The sequence below is a fragment of the Hydra vulgaris genome, chromosome 06, assembly GCF_038396675.1.
Source record: "Hydra vulgaris chromosome 06, alternate assembly HydraT2T_AEP".
NCBI lineage: Eukaryota > Metazoa > Cnidaria > Hydrozoa > Anthoathecata > Hydridae > Hydra > Hydra vulgaris.
This window is the reverse complement of record NC_088925.1, coordinates 26,727,501-26,741,802: the sequence shown is the minus strand read 5'-3', so window position 1 is coordinate 26,741,802 and position 14,302 is coordinate 26,727,501. Positions and strand designations below refer to the sequence as shown.

General features: G+C 24.8%; 1 protein-coding gene across 1 annotated transcript in view; it reads left to right on the top strand.

Moving 5' to 3' along the window:
* Positions 1 to 498: 498 nt before the first annotated feature.
* LOC124814610 (DNA-directed RNA polymerase III subunit RPC10) overlaps positions 499 to 14,302 on the top strand; it is a 23,375-nt gene continuing 9,571 nt past the window's right edge. Inside the window, exons 1-2 of the mRNA XM_065799727.1 lie at positions 499 to 636; positions 4,027 to 4,185. Coding sequence (XP_065655799.1) covers positions 4,069 to 4,185 — 117 coding nt within the window. The 5' untranslated portion in view covers positions 499 to 636; positions 4,027 to 4,068. The remainder of the gene's footprint in view (positions 637 to 4,026; positions 4,186 to 14,302) is intronic.

The window sequence follows — 14,302 nt, the reverse complement described above, 5'->3', positions numbered from 1 at the left end:
ATATATATTTAAGAAACAATCCTCTAATGATCTTTTTTAAATTTTATACTGTTTACATCAATTGAACTTGTCATTTCAAAAAAGACTAAAACTTTTAACAGTTAGTTCATAATTTAAAATTAAAAATTTCTGTATGGTTTATGTTTTTTTATAACAAATAAACTTTACAAAATTATACATTTTTTATTTATCTACTCCTATGTTCTGTCTTTTAGTTTAACTTCTTTACCACCATTGATATAATTTTTTTAAAAAGAAGCATTTTTTTTTGATTTTGAAAAGTTTTAATAAATGGACTTGTATTCTTTTCCGTCTATTAGCCAATATACTCAATGTTTCGTCTATTAGCCAATATACTCATATCAGATTTTCATATTCCGTATTTCCGGTATCCATATGCCATAAAATGTAAAGATAGGCGCAGCGGAGTGTACGTACATTGACTGACTTAAATAGAAATAGACGCAGTGATTGTACATACATCGACTGTGGGTTGAGGTTTGTTCAGGTAGCAAATAAGATAACTTTTGTTAAGTTTGCGGACGTAAAGAACAACGTCGGAACAGAAGTTAAACAAGAAAAATTCAGCCTGTTTCTAATTCCGGGAAAAAGTATAGCTTAGTGGGTGCACTGCAGGTCACTAATTTCTCAATGTGTTATTATAATATAAAACTGATAATGAAAATTGCTCATTATTTAATTTAATAATCAATGCTAATAATGAAATTAAATTTTTTTTTAATGTTGCATAGCTAAATAAATTATTTTGCCATACTTGTAATTCTATTAAAAAAATTTTTAGGTTTTGTATTGTTTTTATTTTCATAGGTTGATTTACATAAACTTAAATTAAAGTTTAAATCTTATTAAGTCGAAGTCGTAATACTTTTTTCCAAATTTAATTATTAATAATGTATTTTATTCAAACATCATATACATATAATTAGGCACAAGGTCAATAGATTAAATTAAATGAGGGATAATTAAAAAGTACATATAAAGCCATCTACCCATCACTCAGACAACCTTAATATTCTGTTAACTGAACCAACAGTGAAATTTGTTTTGGTAGACTCGACAATCTGTTTCTTTAAATTGATTCTAGAGTTAGACAAAATAGTATCAAAAGACTTAACATGCATCACTTAAAAGTAAGGTTGCACGTAGTAAAAGCTCTATTTGAGAGAAATCTGCAGAAACTTAACATAAAAGTCACACATTTTCAACATCATAGAGGTTCACAACTGTTATCACTTTTTTTCAGTGAATCTTACATTTATCCAGTCACTAACTTTGACAGGTTATTTATCTTTTCTTTTAAGTACAGCACTTTTACATATTTGATATGTCTTTGAAGAGTTTTCAATTATATTTTCATCTAGATCTTTCTCTGCAGACTCTTCACTAGCATATTCATATTCTATTTCATTTTTTCTTCATCACTGCCTCCCTTATCTAAAAGTTTCCTTTCGTTTACTCCTTTAGGTAGTGCTAATGATGAAGAAGTTCCATGCTTATCTTTACTTTTCACTAACCTTTCTAACTAGACATAAAATTTTTCAGAGTAGGAGCAGATTTTTCAGGACAATTTATTGCACAAAAATGGTCAAGAACAGCATCACTAACAATCTCTTTTGCAGCTTCATGGCATTCAGTGAAATCTGCTAATCTTTTCAAAACATGTTGCTTGTTTGTTGGGAAGTTGCTTTGAAGCCTTATATAAGACTAGCATTGTCATGAATACCAACATCCTGAATCAAAAGGATGCAAATAAATTTTTTCGCATAGTTAAGGTTTATCTGTTTTACTCTTTTCCATTTGAGAGTAGTTTTCTCTACTTTATTTATCATGGTCAGAAGAAATAAAGGGTTGTGTTAAGTGGGTGCTGTTTGCTGGCAAGAATACAGTATGTATATTGTGATCTTTACAAATAGCTATGATATCTGAGTTCAGATAAGAAAGATAGATTGTCTCCTTTAAGGACCTTGGGTTCGTTAATGGTAAGGCAATAGGGTAAAATAACTGTTGAAAACCAGTCATGAATGCAAGTTCTGTCAAACCAGACCTTATATGGTTATATCTTGCACCTTGTGGTCCACTATTGCACCATGAGTCTTACATATGTTTAGCCTTAAACACGTATGGAGTTCCATGTATAGAGCTAGTACCTTTAGTTCATAATCCTATCAAAATATTAAGTTCCTTTTTAGAAAATCAGTTATGCTCAGGCTGAGTCATTAGACATTAGTTTCATCATATTAAATTATAATGGCTGGAATATCAACCATGCTTTCTGTTAAATTATCAAAATACTTCTTAATTTCAACAGCATTGTCTGAGCAGAAGAAGTTTAATGTTTTGTGCTTGTCACATCTATTCTTTGTGTCTTTTCAAAATGCTAAAAACCCATTCTGTCTCTGGTAAATTTTCTTTAAGAGGTGCTAAATTTTGTCCTTCTTTATTCAGTTTTCCCCTGGCTATCATTCTAATTTCAAGTTTACATAATGGATAACTCCATATGCAAAGGTTTAAATAATAAATAAAGTGAAATATGTCATATAAAAAGATAGAATATGTCATATATGAGTGCTGATAACCATTAAAAGCATTAAAAATCTTAAGTTAATAAATAATTTTGTATAATTAAACTTAAAATCAATTAGTTTATCAATAATAAGTCAAAGGAAAAGTGTCTGACTGCTTTGTGAGTTAACTATTATGACTTTTTTATGCAAAAGCGCTAGCAAACAATAAAGTTAAATTTAAACAACACCTTATAAAAAGCTTATGTATTTTAACTTAAGTAAAAAGTATACTAGTATTTTAACTTAAATAAAAACTTTTTGGTAAGTTCAAAACAAGTGTCATCGACAGGGGGGGGGGGGGCCCAATTGTCAATTTTTAAAAAAATTCTTCAATATCTAGAAGAAAAAAAAAGAAGGCCCTTTAAAAAAAGTGTGTGTGTGTGTATGTGTGTGTGTGTGGGGGGGGGGGCATGTGCCTCTTGGTGTTGTCGGCTCTGAAAGAAAATGGTAACAAGTCTTTACAACATTTTCATCCTCTATTGAAAGTAAACCAGAAAATAATTTGACAAAAAAAAGAGCACTAATTAAAAATTCAGTCTTCAGTTTGAAATGAATAAAAAATGTGTAAAAAGATTTTTCCTGTTTTATTACTTTTTATTATTTTACTATTATGGAAAATTTTTTATTAAAATAGATTCAAATTTTTTTTATGTTTATAAATGATAGAAGAAAAATCAAAAAGCATATAAAAAGCTAAAGCAGAATGTGTTACACATAACTTCAGTCTACAGGCAAAAATATACTACCAAATTCTTGGTTCCAAAATACATGCCAATTAAAGAACATTTCCCAAAATACTTTTGTTCTTAAAACAATTTTTATTTTACTTAAGTATTTTTAATTTATTTCTCCAAGCACTAATAAATGAGTCTAGCTCTAGATGGTTCACAAATTATTTCTTTAAAGAAAAAACTTAATGTAACACCTTTAATTCTAATTTAAAACACAATTCAATTCTAAAAATAACTTTTGAATTCAACTTTTTTTTGCTTATTTTTTTAAATCGCATATTTAATTTTTTTAATTTTTATTTGCCAAATAGAGATGTAAAATCAAATAAAATATTGCTTGGACTATTGGATTGTTCTTTTTAATGCTTGTTTTAAATGTTAACTAGTATTAGCTAGAAAGCTAAATATTGTTTTCCAGTCAAAAATCAAATATAAATATTTTATGTATTTTTAATTTATTTTTAACTAATTAATTAAACAAAAATTAAAATTTAAAGTTTTTGAGTATGAAACTTCTTTAAATATTTATTATTTTTTTATTTAGTTATTAATTTTAATTTTTATTGTATAATTAAATTATTATTTTTATTATTAATAATTATTAATTTTTATATTGATTAATTTTAATCTTGGTTTCCAGCCTCAGTTTGTCGATAACTAAAATTAAATCAATAACAATTTAATTTTTACAAAGTTATTTTTTTCCATAGTACTTTAACTATTTACAATGAAATTTTAAAACCATTGTGAGAATGCTATTATTTTGCCCCACTTGTGCAAATGTTTTGGTGGTTGAGGAAGCTTCTGGTTCATCATCATTTCGATTTGCATGCAAAACATGTCCCTTTATATATGATATTGTTAAAAAGGTATGTTAAAGTAATTTAATCTCTCAACAAAAAAGTTTCAATTATTATTATTATTATTATTATTATTATTATTATTATTGTATATATATATATATATATATATATATATATATATATATATATATATATATATATATATATATATATATATATATATATATATATATATATATATTCTACTTTGTAGAATACATTTTAAAATTGTTTAAACATAATATATATATATATATATATATATATATATATATATATATATATATATATATATATATATATATATATATATATATATAAAATCTTTAAAAGTCATATCCTGTTATACAATATGTATATAAATAAATTGATTTTAATAAAAAAGGTAGCGTACAACTGTTTTTTTAAATATATTTTAGATATAACAATATATTTACAATATTTCATTGACCTATTGTGGTCAGCATCATTCAAAAGAAAAACAAAAACTGTTCCTAAAAACTTTAAATGAACAAAACCCCTCCATAAAATATGCTGTTGAACTTGAAAACGGAAAATAACAACTTAACTTTTTAGATATATCTATTACAAATACAATGAACGGATTTTATGAATTTCAAATACACCGTAAGGATGCGATAACCAATGTTCAAATAAAACCAAACTCTAACATCAACCCAAGCATAGTTACTGGCGTCTTCAAAGTGTTTCTTTGTAGAGCAAAACAAATCCCAAAAAAACCTCTTACAAGAAATTGATTTCCTCATAGATACATTTTTAGAAAACGGCTATAACAAAAGTAATCTTATTAAAATAACCAAAAACTACTTAGACCGCGTTTCAAAAAATACTACATCTAAACAATTAAATAAGCAGTTTGTTAAACTACCTTGGATACCTATTATTGGCCCTAAACTCCGAAGAGAGTTTAAAAAACAAAACATCAGAGTTATATTTACTTCACCTCCCAATTTAAATAACATACTATGCAACAACAAAACAAAACTACCACCGAACTCGAATCCGGGTGTTTACAAAAACTAAATGCTCATGCGGAAGTATATATATTGGTGAGACCAAAAAGAAAATCAGTTCAAGAAGTGCGGAACACCAAAGAGCCTGCAAAAATCAAAAATGGTCGAATTCAGGAGCCACGGAACATTCTAGAACATGCCGTGGTACTTTTGATTGGCTGAATCCTAAAACCTTAACAGTCATTCCAGAATACAGGATAAGAAAAGTTAGAGAATCCCTGGAGATAAATAAAGCAAGAATTCAACACGAGATAGGTATTGGGCAAACTGTTTTAAATAGAGATGACGGGGATAGTGTGAAAACAAAAACTTGGGGACCAATTTTGACAAAAATTTAACTGACCTCACTATTTTATTATCTGATTTATTTTACGCTTCTGATGTCTTCTTTTATAAACGGTTGCACAGTAAATCTAGCTGGACAAAAATCTTTTGTTTTTCAAAAATTTAATTGACGTCACTATTATATTATTTGATTGGTTTTTATATTTTCTGCTTTTTAATGTCTTCTTTTTTAAACAGTTGGTTTTATATTGTTTTGTAACGTTTTTTTTCATTACCTGATGACGCTGACCACAATAGGTCAACGAAATATTGTAAATATATTATTATATCTAAAATATATTTAAAAAAATAGTTATACGCTACCTTTTTTATTAAAATCAATTTATTTATATACATATTGTATAACAGGATATGACTTTTAAAGATTTTATATATATATATATATATATATATATATATATATTATGTTTAAACAATTTTAAAATGTATTCTACAAAGTAGAACGCTCAATGTTCGTAAAAGACCAGAGCAATTATAAATTAGTAGAAAATCGCATAATGAAAATTTTTCTTATTTTACACTTTCATCATTTTCTCATGAGTCTTTATTTTTCTGATGAGTCTTTATTGATGAAACACAGTGTAAAATAAGAAAAATTTTCGTAAAGTTCTACTAATTTATATATATATATATATATATATATATATATATATATATATATATATATATATATATATATATATATATATATATATATATATATATATATATATATATATATATATCCATATGTAAATTATGTTAGTGAATTTTACAAATAGAGTGCTCAATGTTCTTAAAGAACAGAGCAATAATAAATTAGTAAAAAACACTTATCTAACTTTTATCTTCTACTTTAAGTTTCACCATTGCTGGATCATCAGGAAGAGTTACTAAATCTCAAAAAAAATTCAATTTATAGAAAAAAATATTTTTTATTTAATAAATTTTCTTGATTTAAATGAGTAATTATTTCAAATTTTTCTTGCAAACATAGTATACATTTTTTGGAAATGTTATTATTGGCAAGGGCAGATTTTAGAAAAGACCATTGTAAATTAAAATTTTTATTTTTTTCTTTTAAATCCCAAATATATTTTGACAGCATAGTCTCTTTTGAATATTTTTTGTGTTTAAACGATTGTTTGTGGTTGGCATAACGTTTTTTCCATTCCCCTCGGTTAAGCCAATATATTGTTTATCAGGGTTATTTTGTGAGGAAACATTATTAAATAAAAAATCTGAATTAATTTCTAAATGTAAGCACGAAAATAAATACCTCTTAAAAAATTATAAAAACAAATGACCAAATTAAACTATCCCCATTCCAAAGAAAATTATTTAATAATTACTCTCTGTAACTTCCCGTTAACAAAAAAAATATAGTAATTAAAATTTTTTTATAATAATTTATAACTTCCTGTAAAATATTTTTTTCTATAAATTGAATTTTTTTTTAGATTTAGTAACTCTTCCTGATGATCCAGCAATGGTGAAACTTCAAGATGAAGAAAAAAGTTAGATAAATGTTTTTTACTAATTAATATATATACATATATATATATATATATATTCATATATATATATATATATATATATATATATATATATATATATATATATATATATATATATATATATATATATATATATATATATTCATATATATATATATATATATATATATATATATATATATATATATATATATATATATATATATATATATATATATATATATATATATATATATTCATATATATATATATATATATATATATATATATATATATATATATATATATATATATTCATATATATATATATATATATATATATATATATATATATATATATATAAATATATACAGTGGTGACCAAAAGTCTTGGAACAAAACATTTAACGACCAAAATAATTTATTTTTGATCTAAAGTATAAATTTTGAAAGTTTGATGCTTTTGTTTTTACATAGCAATATGTTTGTAGTCACTTATTTGTATATTGCGCAATTTATTATCGTTTTTTATTATTCATAAGCATTTTATCAGGTATATTATGCCAGAACTTTCACCTAAAAAAAGAGGAATTATTGCTGCATTATATGAACAAGGTTTAGTTCAAAGAGAATTATCTGAAAAGCTTGGTTGTTCATTATCAACTGTAAGTAGAACTTTAAAAAGGCATGAAGAAGAGCCCCAATTAAATTTTACTTCAAAGATGAGATCAGGCAGGCCCAGAGCAACCACCTCAAGAACTGACAAACTTATTGGGCGGATCAGCCATGCAAATCCACGGCTATCTGCACACGAGATTTCAAAAGAAAGTGACCGAACAGTTAGAAGAAGGCTTTTGGTTGATTTCAAAATGAAGGCATGCAAGCCAGCAAAAAAACCTTTTTTATCATTAAAAAACCTAAAAGATCAAAAAACATTTTGTCAGCGCTACAAAAATTGGACTGGAGAAAATTGGTCTAAAGTTCTTTTTTCTGATGAAACATGTATTAAGCAATTTAATGTTACAAACAACTTTGTAAGAAGACCAAAAAACTGTAGATATATGCCAAAATATACAGTTAGCAGTGTCAAGGCTCCTGTGTCTTGTATGGTTTGGGGTGCTATTTCTGCCAAAGGATGTGGGCCATTATGGATAATGCCCAAGAATACCACAATAAACAGCAAAGTCTATTTGGATGTTATGAAGGAGAAGTTGCCACCTTTCATGCAGATCTTGAACTGCACTTATTTCCAACAGGATGGTGCACCATGCCACACAGCCAAAATTGTAAAGAAGTGGTTTGCTGATGAAGGAATTCAAACCCTTAAAAATTGGCCTGGGTCATCACCAGATCTTAATGTTATTGAAAATTGGTGGCATATTATGAAAGTAAAAGTTGCTGCCAAAAAGCCTAGATCCTATAATGATTTAGTTGAAGCAATCAAATCAGTGTAAATGTATGAAATTACACCAGACTATTGTACAAAACTTGTTAACAGCATGCCAAAACGTATCCAAATGGTAATTGACAATAACTATGCTTCCATTAAATATTGAACTTTTATCATGTATGTGCATGTACCTATCATCTTTAAAATTGTTATAAACACTTATTTTATTGAAAAAAATAAAAAAATTTACTAATAAATTGTTTTTCACACAAATATATTGATATATATATATATATATATATATATATATATATATATATATATATATATATATATATATATATATATATATATATATATATATATATATATATATATATATATATATATATATATGTATCAGGCCTTGTAAAGAAGTGTTACGCAGCAAGCATTTTGCCTGTGAAAAGGTGATTTGCCTACGTGTTCAGCAGTTTTGCGTTACGCAAAAACTTTTATCTTTTAGAATATTTAAATTATCTTTTGATACCGTTTACGTTTATTCAGAAGAAATAAAGTCATAAGTAAAAGCATTTAACCGCAATTGTAAACTAATAGATTTTTTGTTAAAGAAACAGTTAATTTAATAATTTTGTTGTTGTTTAAATTTGTTAAAAAAAATAAAGTCTTAAGTTTTATCTTAAGGAATTAAATATATAAATTCCTTTTAAATATAAAAACTATTTTTTGTCATAATAGTTTAAAAAATGCACAATTTTTTTTGATGTAAATATTTTATTAATAAGATATTTTGTTTATTGTTAATTCAATAACGTAAAGTTTTAATGATGTTCGTTTAGTTTAAGAATAAATTATGATCATGAATATGTTTTCGTTAACTGATAAATAATAAAAAAAAACTCTATTGTTTAAAAACAATATTAAAAAGAGTTCACAAAATAAATAAGAAAAAATTTATGAACAGTTAATAAAATAGCCAAAAACCAACTGTAAAATTATAAGAAAATAAACACACATTATGTTACGTTTTATGAAAAAAATATTTTTTTCAAAATAAAATTTAGTTCATATTTGAAAAAAATAATGAAAATGATTTTTCAAATAGGAAATTAGATTTTATTTGTAACTTTTGTTAGAGTGAGAAAAAAAAAACTGTTTGTGTGATTTTTAACGCGTTAATAAGACAACTTTAATTACAATGCGGTACTTAAAAAACGCTAATGACGCAATATAACTTTTAACAAAATATATTTGCTGAGTTGGGTTACTTTGTAATGCGTTACGCATTTTCGTTATGAAGCGAAATCTTGTAACAAGGCCTGATATATATATATATAAATATATATATATCTACATATATATATATATTAATTAGTAAAAAACATTTATCTAACTTTTTTCTTCATCTTGAAGTTTCACCATTGCTGGATCATCAGGAAGAGTTACTAAATCTAAAAAAAAATTCAATTTATAGAAAAAATTATTTTACACGAAGTTATAAATTATTATAAAAAAAATTTTAATTACTATATTTTTTTGGTTACGGGAAGTTACAGAAAATAATTATTAAATAAATTTCTTTGGTATGGGGATAGTTTAATTTGGTCATTTGTTTTTATAATTTTTTAAGAGGTATTTATTTTCGTGCCTACATTTAGAAATTAATTCAGATTTTTTATCGAAAACAATTACTTTCTTTACAAAAAAAAAAAGCGCAGCAAGTCATTCAATTCAAAGTCATTCAAAAATAAAATAAAAACTTTATTTTTTAATTTATGTCAGTTGTTCTTTAGTTTTTTCATTTAGCTTGTTGTTTTTTTATTCATGTTTTTTATTTTAGACTTTTTATTTACAATAAAAGAATTTTTAAACCAACTAATGCTGTTTATCTTTAGTTAGAAAAAAAGATTTTAGCATAGTAATTATTCAAAAAGTGCATTTATTTAGAGGTAAATGTCATTTCGAAGTTACTTTAAAAAAAAATATTAAAAAGTTTTTTATTAAGGTAGTTAAAAGTTTTGTTAGTAAGCTAAATTTGCTGGTAAAACATTTTAGTGTAAGCATTTTATTATTAATCAAGTTAATAAATCATTCATGTTTATAAATGATATAAATTATTTGCGAAAAAAAAAAAAGAATACTATATTTACATAAATTTTTACAATTTTTTTTTAAATTTACAAATCAATAATTTTAATAAAAAAATAAAAGAGTTTAATTTACTAAAACAAAATTTACAAATACAAAAATCAATTTTTTTTTTCAGTTTACACATACAAGCAAATTAACACATACTAGCGAATTAACACATTCTAGCAAATTAACACATACTAGCGAATTACACAATTAAAGTAGATCAAAGTATTTTGTTAATTATTTATTTGCAAATAATAAACGATTTTACTTGTTTTCTTGCTATCAAAGAAAAGACATGGTATAAATAAGAAAAAGATTAAGATGATTGTTTAGAAAGAAACAGAAACAAGTAGAAAATAATTGGTTTTACAATTTTGCATTTATAAAATATAAATTTTCTGTATTTAGTTTTGGCGCGACAAGTTTTGCTTAGAAACTTTTGTAATGTACGACCGTTTTTTGTTTTTTTTACCCACCAGCCTACAGCAACCTAAATTCCCAATATTATAATAACGCTGTATAAATTTTATTCCTGGGTAACACCCTGATATTAGATAATATATTTTTATCATGAAAAGTAAAAGTACTCTTGATATTTGGAAGGCAGCTATAACTAACTTTTAAATTGTTTTGGTTTAAAAGTTTATGAAGTTTGTGACCTTATATGAACCATTTATTAATTATACACAAAAATGTTTTTGCTATGTTTGCTCTGATGTTGAGAAAATAAGGAGGTTTAAACCAGATAATATTTCTTATTCGAGATCTTGATTTATATTTTACGATATTTAGAATGAAATCAATCTAATCTTAGAGTCCGCAAGAATTGAGAGCACTATTATAAAATTCTATGACTCTATCAAAAGCTCCTTTGCTTGAAAATATATTACTGATGTGATTATAGATCATTTTTGTTATTGATTTAATGGTTAATGAATGATTGCATCATTTTATAATAACACTCTTAATTTCAAACTTTGCAATCACATCGCAAATGGAGGAAGCATTTTTTTAACTGTGAAAAAGTGAATAATAGATAAAAAGAAAAAGAAAAACAAATAAAAGTTGTTTAGAATAGAAGATTTAAAAAATAAAAAAAAATAAAGTGAAAACAATGAAAATATTAAAGAATAAAAATTAAAGAAAAACTTTAAACAAACAGAAGAACTAAACGCAAATTTAAAAGAAAATAAATGTTCCTGATAAATTCAAAAATAAAAAACTTTAATAAGTTATTAAAAGAAAACAAAAATAAAATTTTTTAAGCTTTATTAATTTATTTTGTTTGTATTGTTTATACTGTCATGTGTTTTCGTGTATTTTTTATACTGACATTTATTTCTATGTTTTGCTTGTGCTGTTGTGTAATTTTGTGCATCGTTTATATTGACGTGTACTTTGATGTATTGTTTATGTTGATGTGTATTTTTTTTGGTGGTCCTGTTGCTAATTATCTTTATTACTGTCGCTTTTTATGTTTGTTGCTATTATTCAAGTTATTTCTTATTTTTTGTCTCATTTGAAAATATCTATAAAAATAAAATAAATAATATTTATTTTATTTTTCATTTTCTATCATCCTTCTGACCGTCAAACGTTGTGTAATCTCATTCATTTGTTATCTTTTATGTCAATTTATTCTCCTTTTCCTTTTTTGTGTTATTTGTCTTGTTTTTTTAAATATTTTTTTCTTTTATTTTGTTTAATTTTATTTTGGTTGCTATCTGTATTACTTTTTTTTGCTTTATTTGTTTATTTTATTAAGGTATCACTCCAATGACTAGTTTTTAACTATATAAGTGGCACCAAACCTAATTTTGTAAAATTATAAATAACTTTTTAATTATTTCAATTGTATGGTTAAATAAATGAATAAAAAAAAGTTCATGTGAGAATGCCTAAAATAATGCTATGTGTATTTGTAAATACTTAAAAGAATGCTTTGTAAGTATATTTGTTGCTCTGAATGTGGAAAATAAGATTATTTTCAAGATACTGTAAGAATGGTTTGCAAGTCAGGGGTGTACTCACATGGTCGTCTAGTGGCTTAGGATGACTTGTTTTCCTTAAGGGCGACTGAAATTAAAAAAAAATGCCTGTCAGTAGCCCAGCAGGACGTCCAGACAGTTTGTTACTTACAAAAGTGTGTTTGTTAATAAAACTATATTTTAATCTATAAAGATTTTATTCCTTGCGATTATTTAAAAGAAAACTTTAAAAAGCATTTAAAGCAGTATACACTTTGTTTAACAACAAGTACACTATGGTGCATTATATAATTTTCCCAAACTAAATAAAAAGAAGCTGACATGCGATTTAATATTTCAAAGTGCGACTGTACTGTTTTTTTAAAAATTGTTGTTGCATTTTGAAGCACCCTTCTTCTCAATTTAAAATGAGTTTTAAAATTACATTTTCTTATATTTCCAAATGCTATTATATTATTTTTTAAACCTTATAGTCGCATTTTGAATCACGTGAATTGGCTGTTGAATCATTAATAACACTGAATCTCTTTTGTTTTTCATTTGTAAAATAATTTTTTTTTAACTTTGTCAAACAAAATTAACAAAAAAACTTTATTAAGATACATGTGAAAAACCATTATTAGAATGCAATTAATGATGCATGTGGAAATTCTTTTTTTTTCTAAAAAAAGAAAAGTCTTAGTATAATAAAAAATGTTTAAAACATTAAAAACATAATTTGATTAAAATTTGAGAGAGAATAATAGAATATTTTTCTACATATAAAATAATTGCAGTTTTGGCTTTCAACATTTTTGCTTCACATAATGAAACCTTTACTAAGATTGACAAAAACAAACGATACAGGTATCGACTACAACAAAAATGACAGCTCATTTTAAATTTAATTAATAAATAAATAAAATTATTTTTAAATAAACTATTTCTTATTAGATATATTTTAGTAGTCAGATGTTTAAATTTTTTTTCTTCATTACTTTCAACCGATAAAAAATATAAAAAAAACTTTTACACCGATTATCATTTACTGATTATCATAGTGGACGACTCAAATGAGATATAAAAACTGTTTCAGTTGCTAGCAGGGCAACTAGGAAAAAACCGGAAGTTTCACCGCTGCACAGACAGGATACAAAATTATAATGAAGCAATCAACAATTTGATTTGGGAAAATTTTCTAAAAATTTGGAGTCTTTAACATTTGCAAAACTTTTATCATTATGTTTGAATTTTTTTTTAAATATATTTTTTTAAATTTTTTTTATAAATAGCTTAAATTTGTAATTAGTCCTTTACTACTTTTTTTTTAAAATTAAAAAAAAAAAGATCTGAAATTATTTGAAATAAAAGTTATTGCAACTGATATTCCATAACAATAGTTTAGACAACTTTATTTTAAGTAGATCCTGCTACCTTAAATTGTTCATCAAACAAATTCAGTTTTTGTTCTTCAATTACTTTTTTTTTATTTCAATTCATCTCCCCAAGGCCAGGAAGGCCACTACAGTCGTGGAGGCTACTTTTTAGTTGGGTTACAACTGTCTTTTAACTCTATAACTCTGAAACACAAACTTTGATGACAAGGCTGCTGTATGGAGAAACAAGTTGAGCACAGTACTACCAGGGACAATGTGGGGATCAAACTCTGAACTTCATGCTTATGAGGCGAGCGCTCTGCCACTACACCACTACCACATTAAACTTCATATTAGTTAAAATATAAAGAAATAAAGATCAAATGAATTATTTATATAAAGAAACAATTTTTATTATAAA